Source organism: Pleurodeles waltl, chromosome 10 (assembly GCF_031143425.1).
Source record: "Pleurodeles waltl isolate 20211129_DDA chromosome 10, aPleWal1.hap1.20221129, whole genome shotgun sequence".
Classification (NCBI taxonomy): domain Eukaryota; kingdom Metazoa; phylum Chordata; class Amphibia; order Caudata; family Salamandridae; genus Pleurodeles; species Pleurodeles waltl.
The window spans coordinates 239077704-239101440 of NC_090449.1; the positions used below are offsets into that span (position 1 = coordinate 239077704).

Here is a 23737-nt window from a genome sequence, read left to right on the forward strand (position 1 = left end):
CCGCCTGGAACAATGATCACCAATGAAGGAAGAGGGCAGAAAACTGGAAGATCCAAATAGGCCGCCGGGACAGGAGCTCAGGAAGAAGCTGCTGCTCTGCACCAGGACCTCTGAATAGTGAGCACTGGGAGTTGGGCTGACTCTCTTTTATAGAGTCTTGGCCCAGCCCAGAACCACGCCCAGGTATGTTGCAGGGAAAGTCTCTGGAAGGCCCTGGAAAGGGGCCACACCCTAACACACTCTGAAAACCTGCAGCAATACATTGCAAAGGAACAGTATTTGTAAACATATTAAAAATAAGTTTTCAGGATTGAACTCTGCAATGCAAAAGGTTAAACCACAACATATCAGCACAATGCATAAATTATGTTGTTTTGAGAGTGCTGGGTTTTTGCATTTTTGTCGCCAAAAGAGCGCGTACTGCTCTGGTGTTGACAGTACTCCCCTCTCCCAGACGCGCTCTAGGGCCTGGTTTGCTTGGATTAAGACGATGAAAGCGTCTCACAAGTACTGGAGCATGAACATCAGATGTGGAAACCCATGAGTTACTTTCAAGACCATAACCTTTCCATGAGAATAAGTACCATAGATTACGCCCTCTCAGTTTAGAATCCAACACTTTCTTGACTTCGTATTCTTTTTGCCCTTGTACTAGAACAGGAGCTGGATGAGGGTGGACCTTTTGGACTGCCTTTTTCAAGAGGGAAGTGTGGAACACTGGATGAATCCGTAAGGATCCGGGCAATTGTAGTTTATAGGTCACCGGATTGATTTGCTGAAGGACAGTATAAGGACCTATGAATTTGGGGTTAAACCTGTGCTTCTTCTTGAAGTCTATATGTTTTGTGGAAAGCCACACTTTGTCACCTGGTTGATATTGTGGTACCTCACAATGTTTCTTGTTATAATGCCTTTTATATTTTTGTTTGGCTTTTTCTAAATGCTGTTGAATCAGTTTCTGGGTTTGATGTAAATGCTGAATGGTTTTTGACACAGCTGGAGTAAGAGAACTTTCTTGAGGAATTGTGATGGGCAAGGTGTCAGGATGATAGCCACTAAACCAAAAAAGGGTGTAACGCCAATAGAAGTGTGGAATGAGTTATTGTAAGCTAACTCAGCTAACCAGAGCATAGATGTCCAAGAATGAAGTGCCTTTTCAGCGTAGGCACATATGTATTGTTTTAAAGTCTGATTTAGTCTCTCAGTTTGACCATCTGTTTGAGGATGGTGACTAGTAGATAGGATAGATGTCACTTGGAGTGTTTTACACCATGTCTTCCAGAAATTGGAGGAAAATTGTGACCCCCGATCGGAGAGGATAACCTTTGGCAGTCCATGATAACGAACCACTCTGTTCAGTAAAATAGTTGCCAATTCACTAGAAGTGGGCAATTTTTTACAGGCAATGAAATGTCCATATTTCGTGAGACTGTCTACTACCACCAGAATTACTGAATGCTGTTGAACCACTGGCAGACCGGTTATAAAGTCTAAAGAAATGTGCTCCCATGGACGACTTGGAGTTGGAAGTGGATGTAACAACCCTTTTGGTTTTGAATGACTTGTTTTAATGCGAGCACAAACTTCACAGTTGTTTACCATTGCTTTTACATCTTTTGTTAGGGTAGGCCACCAAAAATAGCGTTGGATCAGTTCAAGAGTTTTAGGAGTACCTTGGGTAACCTGCCGTAGGTATAACATGCAACCAATGAAACACTATCTTGCAAAGTTTGGTAGTGGGTACGAACAAACGAGCGTCATGAAAGGGTAAACCTTGCTTGATTGACCTTTTGGGATCTGCTGGGGCCCATGTTTGCCATTTTTCAACAGTGAAAGAATTGCGAATTTCTTTAAAGAAATCTTCAGTTTTTATGATACATAGAACCTTGTCAGGAGCAATGATAGCTCTGGAGGCTTGAAATGCAGGCAACGTGGTAGACTCTTGACGGGACAAGGCATAAGCCTTGCGATTATCTTTACCAGGCCGGGAGGTTACTACAAAATCAAATTCGGCAAAAAAAAAGCATCCAGCGTAATTGCCGAGGGGTCAAAAGTCTGGCAGAACTCATGAATTGAAGATTACGATGATCAGTATATACTGTTACAGTGTATTTGGAACCCAACAAATGATGTCTCCATTCTTTAAAGGCGTCACGAATCGCCAGAAGCTCTTTTTCAGCAATGACATAGTTCTGTTCGGCTTCGTTCAACTTCCGAGACATATAAGCTACAGGATGAAGTTGACCAGTGTCTTTATTTCGTTGTGATAAGATGGCTCCTTTTGCTACATCTGAAGCATCAGCTTCCACTATGAAAGGTTGATTTGCATCAGGATGAGTTAAGACGGGGGCAGTGGAGAAAGCTTTCTTCAAAGTCGAGAAGGCTTGATCAGCTTCTGGGGACCATACAAACTTCTTTCTTTCTTAGTAGCTTAGTGATTGGAGCCGCTGTCTGGGAGAAATGATTTATGAACCTCCGGTAAAAATTTGTAAACCCCAGGAAACATTGTACATCACGAACAGTCTTTGGGGTGGGCCAATCAGATACAGCTTTTGCTTTCTTTTCTGGCATCACCATACCTTGAGGGGTAAGAATAACCCCTAAAAACTCAACTGTGGTAACAAGAAACTCACACTTGGTTAGTTTTCAATATAAATGGTGTTTTCGAAGGGCTGCAAGAATTTTCTTGACATGTTGGACATGTTCGTTTTCATTGTCTGAGTAGATCAAAATGTCATCGATGTAGACTATGGCAAATATGTCGAGGTAAGAACGTCTACTCTCTACGTTTACTCTCTAAGAACGTCATTCAAAAAAAATTGAAATGCTGCTGGAGCATTACACAGACCAAAAGGCATGACGGTGTATTAAAAAAGGCCATATCTTGTCTTGAACGCTATTTTCCATTTGTCACCCTCTCTCATTCTGACCAAATGATAAGCACCTCGAATGTCAAGCTTCGTGTAGATTTTTGCTCTCTTTACTTGTTCCAATAAGACCGGCATTAGGGGTAAAGGATATTTATTCTTGATGGTGACTTTGTTTAAACCCCTATAGTCAATGCAAGTTCAAAGTTCTCAATTAGCTTTTGGAACAAAAAACAAAGGTGAAGCTGCAGGAGACTTAGAGGGGCGAATGAAGCCATTTTCCAAAAATTGATCTAGGTATTTTCGTAAATGTTGATTTTCATGTTCTGACAGGGCATATACACGACAGTTGGGAAGTATCGCACCTGGGGCTAGATCAATTTGACAGTCATAAGATCTATGAGGAGGTAGATTCTCTGCTCCTTTCTCATCAAATACATATTTGTAAGATGAATACTGTTTGGGCAGCTGAATTTCTTTCTCTGCGGCAGTAGATATGTAAGAGTTGCAAACTTTTGGTACTTGAATCTTTTGGAGACATTGGGGGTCATTACAACCCTGGCGGACGGTGTTAAAGTGGCGGTAAGACCGCCAACAGGCCGGCGGTAAAGATTTTGCAATTACGACCGTCGCGGAAACCACCAACAAAGACAGCCACTTTAACACTCTGACCGCCACAGCAGTACAGACCAACAGCTTGGCGGTCACCGCCAACAGACAGGCGGGAGACAATGTACCGCCCACACTATTATGACAGGCCAATCCGCCACCTTTTCCGGGGCGGATACAACGCGGATAAAAACACGGCGGAAACAGGCATTTCGAATGAAAAACGCTCACCTCTACACACTCCACGAGGAAGGAGGACAGCATGGAGCCGTAACTTCAAATTCTTCCTGCGCTAGTCTTCCTGCTCTTCTACAAGGATCACCAACGCCGGCGGCGAAGAGCACGGTGAGTACTGCACCTACGACATAGGGGAGGGGGAGGCAAAAAACAGGGACACACACACGCAACACCCCAACCCCCACCCCGACCCTCAACCACTACAACACACACACCAATGCTTATCTATACATTATAGTAACACCCCCCAAACCCCCTGGAAGAATGCAGAGACACAAGGTAATTATTGTAACTATTGTAATATATCCAAAATCAGTAAGCAAAAATATACATATATATATATATATATATATACACTATAAACAAAATATACACCACGATTATTAGTGCAGGTTGTGCATCATTCATAGTCCGTGGACCACTGGGCCCAAAATGCATGGGCAACGCCCACACAAGATACCTGAACATGATGGAGAGAACACTGCTGGGGCATCAGATAGAAATACAACAGGCACCTCAGGGGGAAGGGAAGTGGGGGCACCTCAGCCGGATGAGTGCACGACCCCAGATCCAGGAGGGGGCTCCATGCCCATTGATCCATCCTGGGGAGTGCAAAGCCACAGTCTCTCAAGTCTCTACAGGGGGTGGGTTGCCCACTGTACTATCCTGGGGAGTGCAAAGCGACAGTCTCTCAAGTCTCTACAGTGGGTGGGTTGCCCACTGTACCATCCTGGGGAGTGCAAAGCCACAGTCTCTCAAGTCTCTACAGTGGGTGGTTTGCCCACTGTACCATCCTGGGGAGTGCAAAGCCACAGTCTCTCAAGTGGATGACAGTCTCCACTGGTTCTGGAGCTGGACTGGTGCCCAGAGTGCTTCATCCTGTGCAGGACAGACGGAGTGGATAACAGTCTCCACTGGTTCTGTAGGGGGACTGGTGCCCAGAGTGCAGCACTCACCCCGTGACGGTCCCAGTTGCATCACTGCCCCTGCCGCAAATGGGCTAGCGGTGTTTTCCATGGCGGTCTTTGCTCTGTTCAGCTGTCCTTGCCCCGTTCAGCGGACCTTGCCCTGTTCAGCGGTGCTTGCCATGTTCAGCGGTGCTTGCCATGTTCAGCGGTCTTTGCCCTGTTCAGCGGTCCTTGCCCCGTTCAGCGGTGCTTGCCCTGTTCAGCGGTGCTTGAATTGGCAGTTTCTGACCTGTTCAGCGGTCCTTGCCCTGTTCAGCGGTGCTTGCCCTGTTCAGCGGTGCTTGAGTTGGCAGTTTCTGACCTGTTCAGCAGTGCTTGTCCTGTTCAGTGGTGCTTGCCCTGTTCAGGGTGCTTGAGTTGGCAGTTTCTGACCTGTTCAGCATGCTTGCCATGGCGGTCTTTGCCCTTTTCAGCGGTCCTTGCCCCGTTCAGCGGTGCTTGCCCTGTTCAGCAGTGCTTAAGTTGGCAGTTTCTGACCTGTTCAGCGGTCCTTGCCCTGTTCAGCAGTGCTTGAGTTGGTAGTTTCTAACCTGTTCAGCGCTGCTTGCCCTGTTCAGCGGTGCTTGAGTTGGCAGTTTCTGACCTGTTCAGCGGTGCTTGCCATGGCGGTCTTTGCCCTGTTCAGCGGTCCTTGCCCCATTCAGCGGTGCTTGCCCTGTTCAGCGGTGCTTGCCCTGTTCAGCGGTGCTCGAGTTGGCAGTTTCTAACCTGTTCAGCGGTCCTTGCCCTGTTCAGCGGTGCTTGCCCTGTTCAGCGGTGCTTGAGTTGGCAGTTTCTGACCTGTTCAGCGGTGTTTGCCATGGCAGTCCTTGCCCTGTTCAGCGGTCCTTGCCCTGTTTAGCGGTGCTTGAGTTGGCAGTTTCTGACCTGTTCAGCGGTCCTTGCCCTGTTCAGCAGTGCTTGAGTTGACATTTTCTGACCTGTTCAGCGGTGCTTGCCATGTCGGTCCGTCATTGCCCAGCTGGCCTGTGGCTGGCGGTCCTTCATGGGTCAGCTGGGCTGTGGCCTGCGGGGTCCTCCTGGGCAGTGACGATGGGGCTGGTGGTGGCCTCCTCCTGGGCAGTGACGATGGGGCTGGCGGTGGCCTCCTCCTGGGCAGTGACGATGGGGCTGGCGGTGGCCTCTTCCTGGGCAGTGACGAAGGGGCTGGCGGTGGCCTCTTCCTGGGCAGTAACGATGGGGCTGACGGTGGCCTCTTCCTGGGCAGTGACGATGGGGCTGGCGGTGGCCTGCTCCTGGGCAGGGACGATGGGGCTGGCGGTGGCCTCCTGGCCGGCGGGGATGATGGCGGTCTTCTCCGCCGTACTGCCCCTCCCAGACTTTGCAGGTTTCCTCTGCCCCTTCCCCACCTTGTGAGGAGTCACAGCTGAGTCCACACTCCCCCCGGGACCCCTGTGAGCGGCTTGGCTGGCTGGAGTCTTCCCCCTCTCCCGCCGGGCACTGTCCAACATCTGGTCCTTCACAGGGGGGGGGCACTGGCTGTGCTGTGGCTCCGTGACAGACTGGCTGGCCTGGTGGCCGGTGCACTCCACATACCTGTAACAACAGGCACCACTGGTCCCGGAGATTGTTTGGCTGAGGTGCTAGTACGGGACCTATGAGTTGGAGGGGGGGTGGTGGGAAATAGGTCAAGGTTGGACAGGAAAAGTTTTTTGGACACACTGGGACGGGTAGCTGGAGGGGGTTTGGGAGTGGAGGAAGAGGTGGTGGTTGTAGGAGGTGTACGTTTGGTGGATTTGGGTGCAGGTGCATGCGCTGGAGGCTGTCGTGACGTGGATGGCTGTTGGGTGGGTGTGTGCCTGCGTTTGTGTAACTTCGGAGGGGGCGTCACAGACACACTGGGAGAGGACACAGGGGACGTGTAAATGGTAGTGTGGGTGGTGATTGCACATGAGCGGGGTGTGGTGGTGGGTGTGCTGGTGCGGGACGTAGTGGCTGTAGTGGTAGTGCATGCAGGTGTGTGTGTAGACGAGACTTGGAGGGAGGAGGGAGACGAGGAGGAGGGGGACACAGTGGAGGCAGTGGATGTTGGTGTGTCTGTATGTGTGTGGTGCTTGCGTGAGTGCCTGTGGGATGTGTGATGCTTATGTTTGCCTGAGCTTCCCTTGTGTGGTGAGGTGTGTGCAGGCTGGTCTGATGGTGTGCTTGGGATAGGCAGAGGTACAGGGGATTGGGTCTGGGTGGAGGAAGTTGGAGGGGGGAGGCTAGATACAGGGACAATGGCTGCCATCAGTGCTGAGGCCAGAGTTTGAAGGGTTCGATGAAGGGCAGCCTGACCAGAATGAATGCCCTCCAGGAATGCATTTGTGTGTTGCAACTCCCTTTCTACACCCTGGATGGCATTCAAAATGGTAGACTGCCCAACAGTGAGGGACCTGAGGAGGTCAATGGCCTCCTCACTGAGGGCAGCAGAGGTGACTGGGGCAGGGCCTGAGGTGCCTGGGGCGAAGGTGATGCCCACCCTCCTGGGTGAGCGGGCACGGGCGAAGGCTGAGGGGTTGCTGGGAGGGCGGTGCTGGTAGGGGGGGTGGCGGCTGTACCTGTAGTAGTGGGGGGCACAGATGTGGCCGCCACCACAAGGGAGCTCCCATCGGAGGACAAGTCTGTGTCGCTGGTTGCAGTTCCTGTGACCGCTGTGGTGCTCCCCTCGCCCTCCGTCCCACTGGTGTATTTTGAGTCCGTAGTGTGGCCCTCCGTACCCATGTGGGATGCAGCTCCCTCGTGCTCCGTTGCCACTCGACCTCCGCCTGATGATGCTAATGCACACAAGAACAGGGATACCGCAAAAAAAGGGGGGGGGAACAGTAGAAAGACAGGTTGAGTGCATGGCTTACCGCTACCGTTGGCGGACAATACAGACACAGCAGCCCCCTGCACTACGTCGCGCTGTTGGCCTCTACAGTGCAATTCCTGCGAAATGGCCTACAAGGCTATGGACGACATCTGCACACATAGATGACCCTGGGGCATGAATAGCAGTACTTGGCACTCTACAGAGGTGGGGTGGGGGGTCACAGGGCCATGCCTTATCAATGGGCCTAGCCTACGGAACTCGCCCTTGCCTAGGGGAAACCACAGCCCTCCTCCCCCACCCAGACACCTTCAATACGCGCAAAGTCCGCTGAATGATAGTGTACTCACCCCCTTGTGTCTGCTGTGTTGCCCTCAAGCGCCCATCCAACTCAGGGTAGGCCACCGCCAGGATCCGGAACATCAGGGGGGTCATGGTTCGACGGGCACCCCTCCCACGTTGGGAGGCCATCCCCAGCTGAGCCTCCGCCATCTTCTTACTCCAGCGGCGAATGTCCTCCCATCTCTTCCGGCAGTGGGTGCTCTGTCTGTGGGGGACCCCCAGGGTCCGGACGTCCTTGGTGATGGCACGCCAAATATCCTTCTTCTGGTGGGCGCTGACCTACATGAAATGTACAGGGGAAGAAGATAAGTCATTACCAACTGCACCGTCAAAGTGAGTGGCCCCCATCCCTACCCTTGCTATGTGGCACATGCATTCACCGTCTTTCATGCACTCAGAACTCTGCCCCCTTCCTTCTTACAACCAGCCCTCTCAACACAGGCATAGCCCATACAACATGCTCCCTGCGTACTTACCTGTTGGTCTGGAGGACCGTAGAGTAGCGTGTACTGGGGGAGGACCCCCTCAACGAGCTTCTCCAACTCCTCTGCAGTGAAGGCAGGGGCCCTTTCTCCAGACGCACGAGCCATTGTCTCTTCCAGACCGAGGTCACAGCAGCACTTGCAGTGTAGGTCCTCTCCTGTCGAAGTTCAGGTATTGAGTGATTAAACAGTTAGAAAATGGCGGTCACGTCCGCGGCGGTGCGTACCATCACCGCCGGCGTACATCGTTATTGGCTCCTGGGACCCATAGGGTCCAATGTTAACCAATGCAGCATTGCGCCACGGTCTTCGACCGCCTACCGCAACAGTGTACACCGCCAGCGCAGTTACCTCACATCCCATTGTCCCGCTTTAGAGGTCAGGCAGCCGCCATTTCAGGGGCCCACATGGCCTAATTACCAACTGCGTCACACATACCTAGGCCTACTCTCAACACACATACAGGCCACATTTTGTGTATGATTGGTCTTCTGTGTAGACTGTGGGTACATACCTCTGAGTTGTTTGACTCTGTGGTCGCTGTTGTCCTTCATAGGCACCGTCTGCTGGGACATGTGAGGAGATGGCGGAATCCTCCGGTGTACCGACTGCTGGTGGACCTGTCGACAATGGAGGAAAGACATTTGATCATCACTTATAGGTTTGACCGTGCCACAATCCAGGAACTGTGTACCCAGTTGGAGCCAGACCTGATGTCAGCAATCCGCCATCCCAAAGGAATCCCCCATCAAGTGCAGGTGCTATCAGTGCTCCATTTCCTTGGGATGTCCCAGCCTATGTTTTCCAACGTGTTGTCCAAAGTGTTGTCTGCCCTTCTGAAACATATGCAGAGCTACATCGTTTTCCCTCAGTTGGAGGATTTGTCTACAGTGAAAGGTGACTTTTATGCCCTTGGACATATCCCCAACGTCATAGGTGCCATTGATGGGACCCATGTGGCTTTGGTCCCCTCCCACAGGAGTGAACAGGTGTACAGAAACCGGAAGAGTTATCATTCCATGAATGTACAGATGGTATGTTTGTAAGACCAGTACATCTCCCATTTGAATGCCATGTTCCCTGGCTCAGTGCATGACGCCTACATACTGCGGAATAGCAGCATCCCTTATGTGATGGGTCTACTACAGAGGCACCGGTGTGGCTATTAGGTGACTCTGGTTACCCCAACCTGTCATGGCTACTGACCCCAGTGAGGAATCCCAGGACCAGGGCAGAGGAACGCTACAATGAGGCCCATGGGCGGACTAGGAGGATGATCGAACGCACCTTCGGCCTCCTGAAGGCCAGGTTCAGGTGCCTCCATATGACAGGTGGATCCCTATTCTACTCACCAAAGAAGGTGTGTCAGATCATCGTGGCCTGCTGTATGCGTCATAATTTGGCTTTGCGACGACAGGTGCCTTTTCTGCAGGAGGATGGTCCAGATGGCGGTGTTGTGGCAGCTGTGGAGCCTGTGGACAGTGATGAGGAGGAAGCAGAGGAAGAAGACATTGACAACAGGGACTCAGTCATCCAGCAATATTTCCAGTGAAACACAGGTGAGAATACATTCCTGCCTACTACATGTACTTTGACACTACTACCTCTCTCCTGTCTGTCGATTTCACCCAGTGTATGGTCCCTGAGTTGTCACTTTCCCTTACGGTTTCACAGGTGTGGGTCCCAAGGTGTATCATCTGCTTAGATTCCTCATGGACTAGAGTTGTGTGACATAGGTATGTTGACATTACCGATTCCTGGAAATGTTGTCACTGTAATTACAAATACACTATTTCAAAATCACAGACAGACTCCAGATCTTGGTGCTTTAGGTGTGTTTATTTAAAAGCAAAATATTGTAGGGGGAAGATAAGTGGTGAGGGGTGATGACGGAGGAGTGTCCATGGCAGAGTCCAGTCTATTTGTCTCATAGGTGCATTGCCCATATGGGCATAGGAAGTGGAGCTGGGGCAGTTCCAATATGGACAGGGTGACAAAGTGGGACAGTGGGTTGACCATCAGAGTGGTCTCATTTCTTGGCAGGGGTCTTGGCATCGTGCTCTGGTTTGTTCCTGGATCTCAGGGACCGCTTGCGGGGTGGTTCTCCATCTGCAGGGGTGCTGGTGTTGTGGTGCTGTGGCGGTGGCTCCTGTCCACTAGCGCCGGCGGAGGTGGTGGGCAGTTCATTGTCCATGCTAGTGTCAGGGGCCCCTTGGAGTGCCACAGTGTCCCTCCTGGTGTTTAGTATTTCCTTCAGCACCCCTACGATGGTGCCCAGGGCGGAGCTGATGGTTCTGAGTTCCTCCCTGAAGCCCATATACTGTTCCTCCTGCATGCGCTGGGTCTCCTGAAACTTGGCCAGGACCATTGCCATCGTTTCCTGGGAGTGGTGGTATGCTCCCATGATGGAGGAGAGGGCCTCGTGGAGAGTGGGTTCCCTTGGCCTGTCCTCCCCCTGTCGCACAGCAGCCCTCCCAGTTCCCCTGTGTTCCTGGGCCTCCGTCCCCTGGACCGTGTGCCCACTGCCACTGCCCCCAGGTCCCTGTTGTTGTTGGGGTGGTGGGTTATCCTGGGTTACCTGTAGTGGTGGACACACAGCTGATTGACGTGTCCTGGGGACGGAGGTATGGGCCCGCTGGGTGGGTGCTGTGCTGGTGTTACCAGAGGGTGGAAGGTCTGTGGTGGCCTGTGCCTGTGCGAGGGGAACCGACTGTCCCGAGGCCCACGATGGTCCGGGCTGGTCATCTGGATCCAGTTGGACAGAGCTGCTGTCATCACTGTGGGCCTCTTCTGTGGGTGGGGTCGAGATGTCTGGACCCTCCTGTCTGGTGACGTTGGGTAGTGCTCCTGCAGGGGTGTAAAAGCTTAATTATTGCATCTGTGTGTGTCATGGTGAGCAATGGGTGGGTGTCCGGTGTACCCCAGTGCTTGCATTCCTATGTGGGGACTTGTGTGATGATGGTTTAGGGGGTTGTATGGGTATGTGCAGTGGGCATGCTTTAGTGATGGGTGACCATGCGTTGGGGTTGCATGCAGGGCTTGGTGTTGGGATGGGTGGTTTGTGATAGTGGGGTATATGTGAGTTGGTGGAGTGCTGAGGGTGAGGGTACGGGTAGGAGTGTGTGATGGCATGCAGGAAGGGTGGGGGATATATTAGTAAAGGTTTGACTTACCAGAGTCCATTCCTCCACCGACTCCTGCGAGGCCCTCAGGATGCAGAATCGCCAAGACCTGCTCCTCCCATGTTGTTAGTTGTGGGTGAGGAGGTGGGGGTCCGCCGCCAGTCCGCTGAACCGCCAGGTGGTGTCTTGAGACCACGGAACGCACCTTCCCCCGTAGGTCGTTCGACCTCTTCCTGATGTCGTCCCGATTTCTTGGGTGTTGTCCCACTGCGTTGACTCTGTCGACTATTCTTCTCCATAGCTCCATCTTCCTTGCAATTGAGGTGTGCTGCACCTGTGCTCCAAATAGCTGTGGCTCTACCCGTACGATTTCCTCCACCATGACCCTGAGCTCCTCCTCCGAGAACCTGGGGTGTCTTTGCCGTGCAATGGGGTGGTGTAGGTGATGTGTGGGGTGGTGTGTGTGGTGATATGTAGTGGTGTGTGTTGTTTTGTGCGTGGAAGTTGTGTGGGTGATGGTGTTGAGTGCCTGTGGCTGCTAGTTTGTGGATGGTGGTGTCTCTCTCTGGCCTTCTTTCGGAATTTTTGTCGTGGGGGTTTGTGGGTGATGTGGGTGTGTGTTTTATATTGTATTGGGTGTGTGGGAGTGGTGTGTGTATGTGTATCAGGTGTGTGTATTTCGAATTGTCCAATGTGGCGGTGTTTTGTATGTGTGTGTGTATTTTGAGCGCGGCGGTGTGTACCGCCAATGGAATACCGCGGTTGAAAGACCGCCGCGCGGATTCGTGGGTCCTGATAGTGTGGGCGTATTTCTGTTGGCGTGACGGTGGAAGATTTGTTTTCGACAGTTTATCACTGACCTTTGGTGTGGCGGACTTGTGTGGGTGTCTGAATTTTGTCGGATTCCGAGATGTGGGTCATAATAGCTGTGGCGGAATTCCGCAGCCACGGCGGTATGTTGGCGGTCTTCTGCACGGCGGTAAGCGGCTTTTACCGCCAATGTTGTAATGACCCCCATTGTTCGTTACATAGCGCAGATGAGAACACAAATTTTCGTTCTGCCCAATTGATCTCAGGATTGTGATGAGTTAACCATGGCAAGCCGAGGATAATCCCATATTGGGGAGCATGGATCACATCTAGGATGATTTTCTCTTCATGTTTCTTTCTTTGATTCTTATCTTCACAAATCATCGACAAGGGGATAGTCTGAAGAGTTACCGGACCTCCAGTCAAGAGTTTTCCCTCGACTGCCTGGATGATTTCTGGGGTCTTCTTTTCAATACATGGGATCCCCCATGAACGAACCAATTGGACATCAACAAAATTCCCAGTAGCCCCAGAATCGACTAGAGCTTTTTTGAAATAGATCTTTTTCTTGACCTGAACTCTTATTTCCAGTTTAAGATGTCTAGATTGTGAAGGGTCCACAGTGACACCGAAGAGCAACCCTTCTCTGCATCTCGGGTGTTTTAGTTTTCCAACTCGATTGGTGCATTGACTGCGACCTTCTGAACTGGACCTTGCTGGTTCTTTGGTTTGATTGGACAATCTTTGGCAAAATGACCTTTTCGCCCACAATAAAGACATTGTCCATTTTTTCTGCGTAGGTCCTTTTTATCTTTGGTCAAAGGTCTTCTGATGGTTCCAATTTCCATCGGTTCCGGCGTTCTTTCTTTCGGAGTTCTTGAGTCTCTGTTATCATGAACGCCCCATGAATATTTTTCAATCTTTTTGCACGTTCCTTTACGTTCTGCTAAATGATGATCAAGTCTCAAGACAAGATTTATTAATTCTTGACATTCTGTAGGTTGTGGATCGATTTGCGCTAAGATATCTTTTAATTCCTCTTTGAGTCCCTTGTAAAACAAGACCGCTTGTTTTTCTTCAGGCCAGGATGTCTCGGCAACCAGCCGGTTAAAGTTGGCTAAATACGACACTAGGTCTTGATTTCCTTGGCGTAAATCTAATAATTCACGATCTGCTGACTGTGTTACAGTTCTACGATCAAAAACTCTCTCAAATTCACGAACAAAATTTCTCCAGTTATACAACAAGGGACTATTTTTACGCACAAGAGGAATTGCCCAAGTAGCTGCATCCCCAGGCAGATATGATAACAAGAAAGCTACTTTGGACTGGGCATCGGGTAAAGTATTTGGTCTGCAGGTGAAGTGTAGTTCCACTTGAACCAGGAAAGATTGCGCTTTCAAAGGGTCACCTGAGAAACGTTCTGGGGAGCTAAAGGAATTGCAGAAGGAACATTTAGGGAAATTGGATTACTTCCTGGAGCCTGAGAAGAAGTACCTGGCCAAGACACACCTGTGGGACTTTGTTCCTTCTTCTCTACCTTATCTTGCAACTGACTCACTCTCTCTGCTAAGCTAGTTGTCAATTCTATGGATGATACCACCTCTGCTTGGAGCTGGGTGATAGCCTTGACTAACTCGTCTAGCTTGGCCATGCTGAGAACATACACAAGCCAGGAGGATAATAATTTGTGGGCTCACTATTCTGTCAGAGTCACCAGATCCTCAGTGTCTGTGCACGTTCCCAACACGTCCACCTCTGAACAGCTTCAAGACTCTGATAGATAAATCACAGAGACTGAGAGAGTTCAAGAGGGGAAGAGGGGATTAGGAAGGGAACGGCTGGGAAGGAGACCTGTAGTAAGAAAAAGGTTAGAACACACAATATGAAAATTATATCTCCTGAAATCAATACTAAACTATGATTCTAAGCCTAGTCACTCTGAAAACATGAACAATCTAAGAGTTAAGTTTAAAATGACTAAGTTTCAAGATGGCCGGATACCTGTAGGGGAATCAAGATGAATTAAATGAAAACTTTCTTATTCAAGTACTTTCCTTTACATGAGAATCAGAAAAAACATTCTGACTACATTTTAAACCAGTCATATAAACCCTGTTTTGAGAATGTATACTAGGATCATACAATGTTGCATCTAGAAACTATGGCCTTCGGTGTACTCTTAAAATGTTTCAACACAAATTGCGAATATTACAGAGATATATATATATATAGTAAACACCATAAAAGGATTGTGCACCATGACTAACACAATATGGATTCAGGAAACAAATCACATAACTTGTCAACTCAAATATTACATAATAAATATCTTAGAATAGTGGCATACAATAAACAACATGAATTAAACTCAAGGAGAGAATCGTGCGTCTTGCCAATTCGAGTGTTACCATGTAAAATACCAAGAAATGGTAACATGCAATGAATATCAAAGTCAAATTCTCATTAATCGAATCGCACGCCTTGCTGATTCGTAAAACACAATATAAATGTCAAGGATTAACAGCTCACAATAAATAACAAGATCAAAGTACAATGAAACAAATCACGCTTCTATTTGCCGATTCTTAAGCCACCATGTAAATGTCAAGAAATGGTAGCGCGCAATGAACAACAAAGTTAAATGCTCATGAAACGAGTTGCGCGTCTTGCCAACTCGTAAAACATCATGTAAATGTCAAGAAATATCAGCGCGCAATGGACAACAATGTCCAAACACCATAAAACGAATCGCGTGTCTTGCCGATTCTTAAGCCACCACGTAAATGTCAAGAAATGGCAGCGCGAAATGAATAACGAAGTCAAACCTTTATGGAATAAATCGCACGTCCTGCCTATTTGCAAACCACCATATAAATGTAAAAAAATGGCAGCGCACAAGTAATCTGTTATTCATTTAAGAATTAAAACCAAGAATATGAAAATTCTCAATAACGGTGCTGGGAAATGTCCAACCACCGTCTTACCGCCTGGAACAATGATCACCAATGAAGGAAGAGTGCAGAAAACTGGAAGATCCAAATAGGCCGCCGGGACAGGAGCTCAAGAAGAAGCTGCTGCTCTGCATCGGGACCTCTGAATAGTGAGCAGTGGGAGTTGGGCTGACTCTCTTTTATAGAGTCTTGGCCCAGCCCAGAACCACGCCCAGGCATGTTGCAGGGAAAGTCTCTGGAAGGCCCTGGAAAGGGGCCACACCCTAACACACTCTGAAAACCTGCAGCAATACATTGCAAAGGAACAGTATTTGTAAACATATTAAAAATAAGTTTTCAGGATTGAACTCTGCAATGCAAAAGGTTAAACCACAACATATCAGCACAATGCATAAATGACGTTGTTTTGAGAGTGCTGGGTTTTTGCATTTTTGTCGCCAATAGAGCGCGTACTGCTCTGGGGTTGACAGTTGGAGCCTGGAAAAAGGGCCCAACCCTCCAAGAGAAAAGGAAAGAAGACCTTAGACATTGTAAGTGCAGGGTAGCCATAAGAGTATATGGTCTGGGAGTCTGTCATACACGAACTCCACAGCACCATAATGGCTACACTGAAAACTGTGAAGTTTGGTATCAAACTTCTCAGCACAATAAATGCACACTGATGCCAGTGTACATTTTATTGTAACATACACCCCAGAGGGCACCTTAGAGGTGCCCCCTGAAACCTTAACCAACTACCCGTGTAGGCTGACTGGTTTTAGCAGCCTGCCACACTCCAGACATGCTGCTGGCCACATGGGGAGAGTGCCTTTGTCACTCTGTGGCTAGTAACAAAGCCTGTACTGGGTGGAGGTGCTTCACACCTCCCCCTGCAGGAACTGTAACACCTGGCGGTGAGCCTCAAAGGCTCACCCCCTTTGTTACAGCACCCCAGGGCACTCCAGCTAGTGGAGTTGCCCGCCCCCTCCAGCTACGGCCCCACTTTTGGCGGCAAGGCCGAAGGAGATAATGAGAACAACAAGGAGGAGTCACTGGCCAGTCAGGACAGCCCCTAAGGTGGAGGAGGCACAAAGAGGGTGTAGTCACCCTCAGGGCTAGTAGCCATTGGCTACTAACCCCCCCAGACCTAAACACACCCCTAAATTGAGTATTTAGGGGCTCCCCAGAACCTAGGAAACTAGATTCCTGCAACCTGAAGACAAAGAAGGACTGCTGACCTGAAGCCCTGCAGAGAAGACGGAGACACCAACTGCTTTGGCCCCAGCCCTACCGTCCTGTCTCCCCACTTCAAGAAAAACTGCAACAGCAACAGCGACGCGTTCCCCAGGGTCCAGCGACCTCTGAAGCCTCAGAGGACTACCCTGCATCTAAAAGGACCAAGAATTCCCGAGGACAGCGGCTCTGCTCCAAAGAAGAAACAACTTTGCAACAAAGAAACAACTTTAAAAGGACTCCACGTTTCCCGCCGGAAGCGTGAGACTTTGCACTCTGCACCCGACGCCCCCGGCTCGACCTGCGGAGAAACAACATTACAGGGAGGACTCCCTGGCGACTGCGACCCTGTGAGTAGCCAGAGTTGACCCCCCTGAGCCCCACCAGTGACGCCTGCAGAGGGAATCCAGAGGCTCCCCCTGACAGCGACTGCCTGCTTCTAAAAACCTGACGCCTGGTAAAGACACTGCACCCGCAGCCCCCAGGACCTGAAGGATCCGACCTCCAGTACAGAAGCGACCCCCAGGTGGCCCTCTCCCTTGCCCAGGTGGTGGCTACCCCGAGGAGCCCCCCCCTTGCCTGCCTGCCTGCTTCGCGGAAGAGACCCCTGGGTCTCCCATTGAACTCCATTGCAAACCTGACGCCTGTTTGCACTCTGCACCCGGCCGCCCCCGTGCCGCTGAGGGTGTACTTTTTGTGCTGACTTGTGTCCCCCCCAGTGCCCTACAAAACCCCCCTGGTCTGCCCTCCGAAGACGCGGGTCCCTACCTGCTGGCAGACTGGAACCGGGGCACCCCCTTCTCCATTGAAGCCTATGCGTTTTGGGCACCACTTTGACCACTGCACCTGACCGGCCCAGAGCTGCTGGTGTGGTAACTTTGGGGTTGCCCTGAACCCCCAACGGTGGGCTACCTTGGACCCAACTGTGAACCCTGTAGGTGGTTTACTTACCTGCAAAACTAACAAACACTTACCTCCCCCAGGAACTGTTGAAAATTGCACTGTGTCTAGTTTTAAAATAGCTTATTGCCATTTTTGTGAAAACTGTACATGCTATTTTGCTGATTCAAAGTTCCTAAGATACCTAAGTGAAATACCTTTCATTTGAAGTATTACTTGTAAATCTTGAACCTGTGGTTCTTACAATAAACTAAGAAAATATATTTTTCTATACAAAAACCTATTGGCCTGGAATTGTCTTTGAGTGTGTGTTCCTCATTTATTGCCTGTGTGTGTACAACAAATGCTTAACATTACCCTCTGATAAGCCTACTGCTCGACCACACTACCACAAAATAGAGCATTAGAATTATCTCTTTTTGCCACTATCTTACCTCTAAGGGGAACCCTTGGACTCTGTGCATGCTATTTCCTACTTTGAAATAGTGCATACAGAGCCAACTTCCTACAATACATGACTGCTAAGAACTGAGCATACAATAGAGCCCATCTCTGGCAAAGGGAGAATCTTCATTGATTCAGAACTGCATAGACCCTACAGCATGGATCTGCATGCTGCCAGTTTCCTTAAGGATAGAACTATCATGACGCCTTGCTGAAACCCTTTTGCCTTTCCCCTACTGCTACTGCTGACCTCGCATGCCGTTAAGAACCCAGCCAGCCCAAGGAGTCCAGAGATGCAGATGCAGAACTCAAATAAGCCCTCTCTACCCTTCGCCAAGGACATGAGTAGGGTTTCCCCAAGATCCACCTCCAGGCCTGGATGTGACTATTCTTTGTGATATGCTGATGTTTTGTTTACATGTACCCTTAAACACCCCTGCATTATTGCCTGGTACCTAACAGCACCCATCTGGCGTAAGACAGATCCCAGGCCCATCATCACTGGGCTGATGGGGCTGGGTTCCAGAAGAAGTATCCTCAAACCGCATATGGTGATTCTTTAACCTGTCTTCAGGGTTACAGTGCCCAGCTCGTTTGTGCATTAACCAGATCTCAAAGCTAAAAACAGTTTCCATGTGGTCCTTTTTTGTTGACTTTCTGTCTGTGGAAGCACACCCCATTTCCCCTGAGGACCATATGTCTAACCCCCTTCAGATCAAGATCTGTCCCCTGGACCTGGAACTGTTGACCGGGTATCAGGAGCACCGTTGAGTAGCCAGATAGCCAACTATAAATGTAGTGACTAGCCCTTACCTTGAAGAAAAACAAGCAAGTAAGTCTTTACAGTGAACGCTATGACTTTTGATTGTGCTTTGCTAGAATCATGTTACCTTTCCCCAGAGGATGTACTTATTTCATTTTCTTTTTGATGACATTGCCATCCACTCATTAGTGTAGACAGTAGTTTACAAGTTACCACTTTAAAGCTTTAAGCTTCAAAAACTCATCTACCTTCAATCCTTATTTCACTTTCTGGTGGGAAAATATATGTGAGTAGCAAAGAAGCACTTCTACTAATAAAGACAAGACATTGAAATCTTACCGTCCTGCAACTGCCAACAAGACATTGAAATCTTACCATGTCCCATTGAGGACAGAGAGGAACCTGATCTTCTGAAAAAACCTCAAAACCTTTCAAACAGGAATTCAATTACTAAACAGCTCTTCTTCTAATATCTGCAACCAAGTTATCCCCTGCTGCCTTTTCTCTCTCATGTCTTTTACTTTTTCGTCCCCCAGCTACATATCTTTTCTTCTATGTCTTTTTTGCTGATGAATTAATCTTTCTTCTACAATATATGACTGCTCCCACCTCAGGTCAAAAGTTTGCTTCTTTGTAAAGCTTTCTGACACACTGAGAGTACAACAGCACTAATAAAAATAACTGTGCATTGCCCACGTAGAGCTTATAGAGGGATGGAATGTACATAAGAAGCATGGATATCTTTTAGAGGTCAAGTGTCCTGGTCTGAAAACTCAGCTACGCAAACATGCCAGCATGATAAAGTAGGGGGTCAGCATTTCTGAATGATACATTCCGCCTGGTTGTTGGGACTATTTTCAGTGCTGATCACCTTAAAAACCAGAGTGTATGCTTTTTCAAAAACCCATTTTTTACTGTTCTTTCCAGGGGTGCCTTGATTGGTCTTATATTATCTCAATGAGTCCATCACAAGTGTGGTTCTTCTCCATGAAATGCTGCACCTGTGGTTTACTAGTATTATCTGATTGTTGTTGAGCATGTGCCACTTTATCCCAGTTCTAGACTTACGAGTAATCATGTTAGTGCATGTGAAGTTGTAAAAGCTGCTTAGTAAATACACTACATCAGTGGTGTTACAAGTAGGCAGTAATTAGAGGTGAAGCAAATCCTTTAGAAAAAAAATGTATTACTCTTTATATTACAGGAAATACTATGTAATTCCTATGTGGATGAAGCTCCTCTAGTGGGGGCAGATCCCAGTCTTGCCTTGTGTAATAGTGGGAGGTTTGTGGTTTAACTGTGCCCATATGGTACATTTGAATTTGCCTTGTCTGTAAGTTTATACCTCTTTTGAAAGGAAGCTGCACCTTCTTAGCAGATTCCTTTTGCATCAAATCAGAAGCCATTTGTGCTAACAAAAAGGTCGAAAATCAAAGTTTCATGGGGAAAGTTGTAATGGAAACTCATTGATCCTGAACTTCGAATTGTTCTTTAAGATCATACATGCTCTTCATTAGCAGACAATGCTCTTTCCATGTCTCACTTTACTTTAGTTTTAGGACACCCATCCAGGCTTTGAAAAATCATGAAAATGTAACTAGACCGTCAGGTCGAGTAACTTAAATAATATGCTTGACATATCTGTAATGTACGTGACCCGTAAATGGGTCTCAAATTGTGTGACCCTAGGTAAATCGTTTACAGACTTGCCTTTTTCTTCTTTCTCACATATGATTGCACATTCAAATATGTGAGCTCAGCATTTCTGCAGTACAAAAAAACTATTTTGTTTGATTAAGTAGACTAAAGTTTGCTGCATGCTTCACAAGAATCTATCCCACATACAGGGGACACATGACCCATGACTTACTTTTAGTTTACTAACAGCACTGCCATCAGGGCAGGAGTGTTTCTCAGTGTATGTTTAAATACTCAATTTTAATAAATATGGGCCATATGTACATTTTCCCATAGACACACAATGGGTAAAACCCTTTGATACATCTGGCCCTATATTGCTAAACCATGATGTGGTAGCATACTGTCATCTACACACAGTCAATTTCCAAGAAATATCCAAAAACCTTTCCACTAACTTGCAGCTTTATTGATAAAACTATACAGTGTATTAACAATCTGTGAAATTCAGGTTTCAGAAAACATATCATTAGCACATCCACACATTTGTTTTCATCCTATTAAAATATTTTTTATCACACATAAATACAAAAAATTGGCTTTCACAACTACTGAAATATATTTCAAAATGTTTGTACAGTTGACTTACTCATTTAAATTTTGTGTGTTAGGAAAAGCCTGACACTCTATATCCTTTTATTTTATACTCTAAACAGGAGGTCTCACAGTTCACCTTACAAAGTCCTGGAACTCTACATTCAGAAGGAAAATTAATTGTAAGACAAACTGACTTTTGACGTCTGTCTGTGAACACAAAAGGTATCTTTTATTGCCCCTCCACTTTCTGACTGAACCTGTTCTTTGTCAACTCCAGAAGGGGCAAAGAAGTCCTAAAAATAGCTCGACCTGATCAGTTATGACCGGCAGTAGCGAGTGGACGAGTAGATTTTTCGAGCCCTGCAATCGCAGGTTTGTAGAGTTAATTTTTTTTAAATATACAGCTCTTGTAACTTAATTTTGAATTAAATCTTCAATTAATTGAACTATATTACATTAAATACAAATTATTGTTCGGCAGTTTGAACCTAAAAACATATTCCCACTTAAACTAAAACAAAAACTCTTTTTATTATGCATTAGTAATGATTAAAATTAATATGTAGAATTAATTAAAAGTAATTTAATTAATAAATTAATAAGAATACATGTTACTTTCATTTATTAATTTAAAAAGTTAACATATTTTAATGAAACAATACATATGTTTTAGTTTAATATATTTTTGTAGCATTAAAATATATATATTTCATTATTTTCTATTTAAATATGTAATGTATTTAATTTAACAATGGAGTTTTATTTTTATTTTTATTTGCTTTCTATGGGAGGGTGTTGCAGTACTAGTTGTCGATCATATATGGGGCAAAACGTATTGGACCCCTGAGATCAATAATTTACTACTGTTTGGGTCTCTTTTTTGGCAGTAGTAATTGTAGAAGTGCAGTTTGTGAATAGCAATGGCCTGTGAATAACAGTGGGATTACTCTTGTTGGTGAGTGCTAGCCCCCCCCGAACCATTCCTAAACTCCTCCTTACTCCTCCCTAAACCCCTCTCATTTAGTAGTAAGTATGCCCCTTTTTCCAGCCACAACTCTGGTTCCTCTCACATTTACTACAAAGTAGTAAACTTACATGTGTGAGAATCTCCTATAGAAAAGATAGAGTAGGTGGGGATTTATTCTTGTATGTTTTTGAATAGCATTTTGTAGTGTGTTATCAGTACTATTGCAGTACTACCAAAGTACTACAAAATGCAATATGTGAATGAGCCCCAACATGTGAATGTGATTTTTATCCTGATAATTTTCTGTGTCTCAGTAATTACATTAGGGTCGTTTGGATCGGTAAAGGGACTCAAACAATCTAGGAATAGCCAGAGGCAGCCCAACAGGAATATAAAATGTTGTAGCAGCTAGGAAAGGGCTTGTCGCCCACGATAGCCGTATTGGAGCTTGGCTTTAGCCATCAATATGCTACGACATCCTCAGATTGAACACCTGCTTAAATACTCAAATACTAGTGTGGTCTTGAGGCAGAGGCTCATATTGTACAAAACATTCTGAGGACAAGTTTCCTTGAGATACAGTGCAAGCACCTGGAGAAGTTGGAGGCTAAAATCAAAATATGGAATGCAGAAAGAACAAAGAAATAAGATGTCCAATTGCAACTGCAAATATGCCAAGATTCAATTCCTTTTTAACCTTTGTCCATTGGTTGAGGTAATGATTTATTGTGGGAACACTTGGCCAATTGATCAATTTCATTAAAAGCAACAATCCTACTGTCACAAAGTTTATACCTCTCAGAACTACAAAATCCCTTTGCAAGGAATATAATGATTATATAACATTGTATACTTTTACAATACATGCACATTTAAGTTAGGCTGAATGCTTAGAGGTACTTCATTCTCATTTCCTGATCTAAACCTAGGTAATTAATAGATCCCCTTTCATTACTAAGTCCAGCTAATTTTGTAGCGAGAATATTTTCATATAATGAAGCTCATCTAATTTCAGACATCCTGAACAGAAAGTGCACCGATACTCAATATAAGTTAAAGAAAAACTTTATTACTATTTTTTTCTGCTTCATTTGTGCAGAGCAGCATGTGAGGACCACACCTGTGTCAAGACAAAGAGTGAGGATCCGATGACCATCTTCTTTACAAGTGGAACAACTGGCTTCCCTAAAATGGCTCAACATACTCATTGCAGCTATGGGATTGGACATGTCGTTACCGGAAGGTAAGCAACAGAACTTCAATTGAAATAGCAATGATGTTCTTGTGGTTGAACAGTCAATACAATTTCCCTGTTGGAGATTTGAAAAATATTTTTTAACATCATTGAATTAAAATAGCTAAGTCATTTGATATTATATTTAACCTTGTCCTTCTTATGTCGACTAACGTATGGCTAGGTTTCTTTGGTGTTTATATTTACAGATAGTGTTAGTGCTATACTCCTTGCAAATTTGGGGCCCAGAAATTGCGATCAGATAAATTAAAGTCCACAACTGAGGCTAGTTATCAAATAAATACATTTAAATAAGAAGCACTTTAGGCTCCACGAGAAAGACAGCGATCGGTTACATTTCCAAACCATAACAATTAAATATGTGTACAGATTCAAAATTATAATTAAGGTAAATCAAGAATTAATACATGAATGCGTTTTTAAGTATGAAGTTCAACTCTATCAAAGTAATATAAATAAGAGGACAAATAATAAAAGTTTTGTCTCAAAGGAAAAGGTGAAATGAAACAGTTCTCCCATAAAAAGAACACCCTCCTCTTCTGTAAGGTGCCTCAAAAGGTAATGGAAAGGTTCAGAGCTGCCACCTATACTGCATTAGTTTAAATCACACAAGTCTAACATGCTGCAATAAAGCAAACAGATATAATCTAGGGCTCCGAGGATACTACACAATGCAGCTTTTCTAAACATCCTTGAAACTTACAGTTATCTGCAACATAACTAGATACAGTGGACCAGCCGGTGCTATGCTGGTGTACTGTTGTAACTCATTAAAACAT

At 46.7% G+C, this 23737-nt stretch overlaps 1 protein-coding gene across 2 annotated transcripts in view; it reads left to right on the top strand.

The window, feature by feature from the left end:
- ACSM3 (acyl-CoA synthetase medium chain family member 3) overlaps nucleotides 1-23737 on the top strand; it is a 448596-nt gene that overhangs the window by 246982 nt on the left and 177877 nt on the right. For both annotated transcript variants that reach the window (XM_069210271.1, XM_069210272.1), the window contains exon 5: nucleotides 22803-22946. In XM_069210271.1, coding sequence (XP_069066372.1) covers nucleotides 22803-22946 — 144 coding nt within the window. The remainder of the gene's footprint in view (nucleotides 1-22802; nucleotides 22947-23737) is intronic.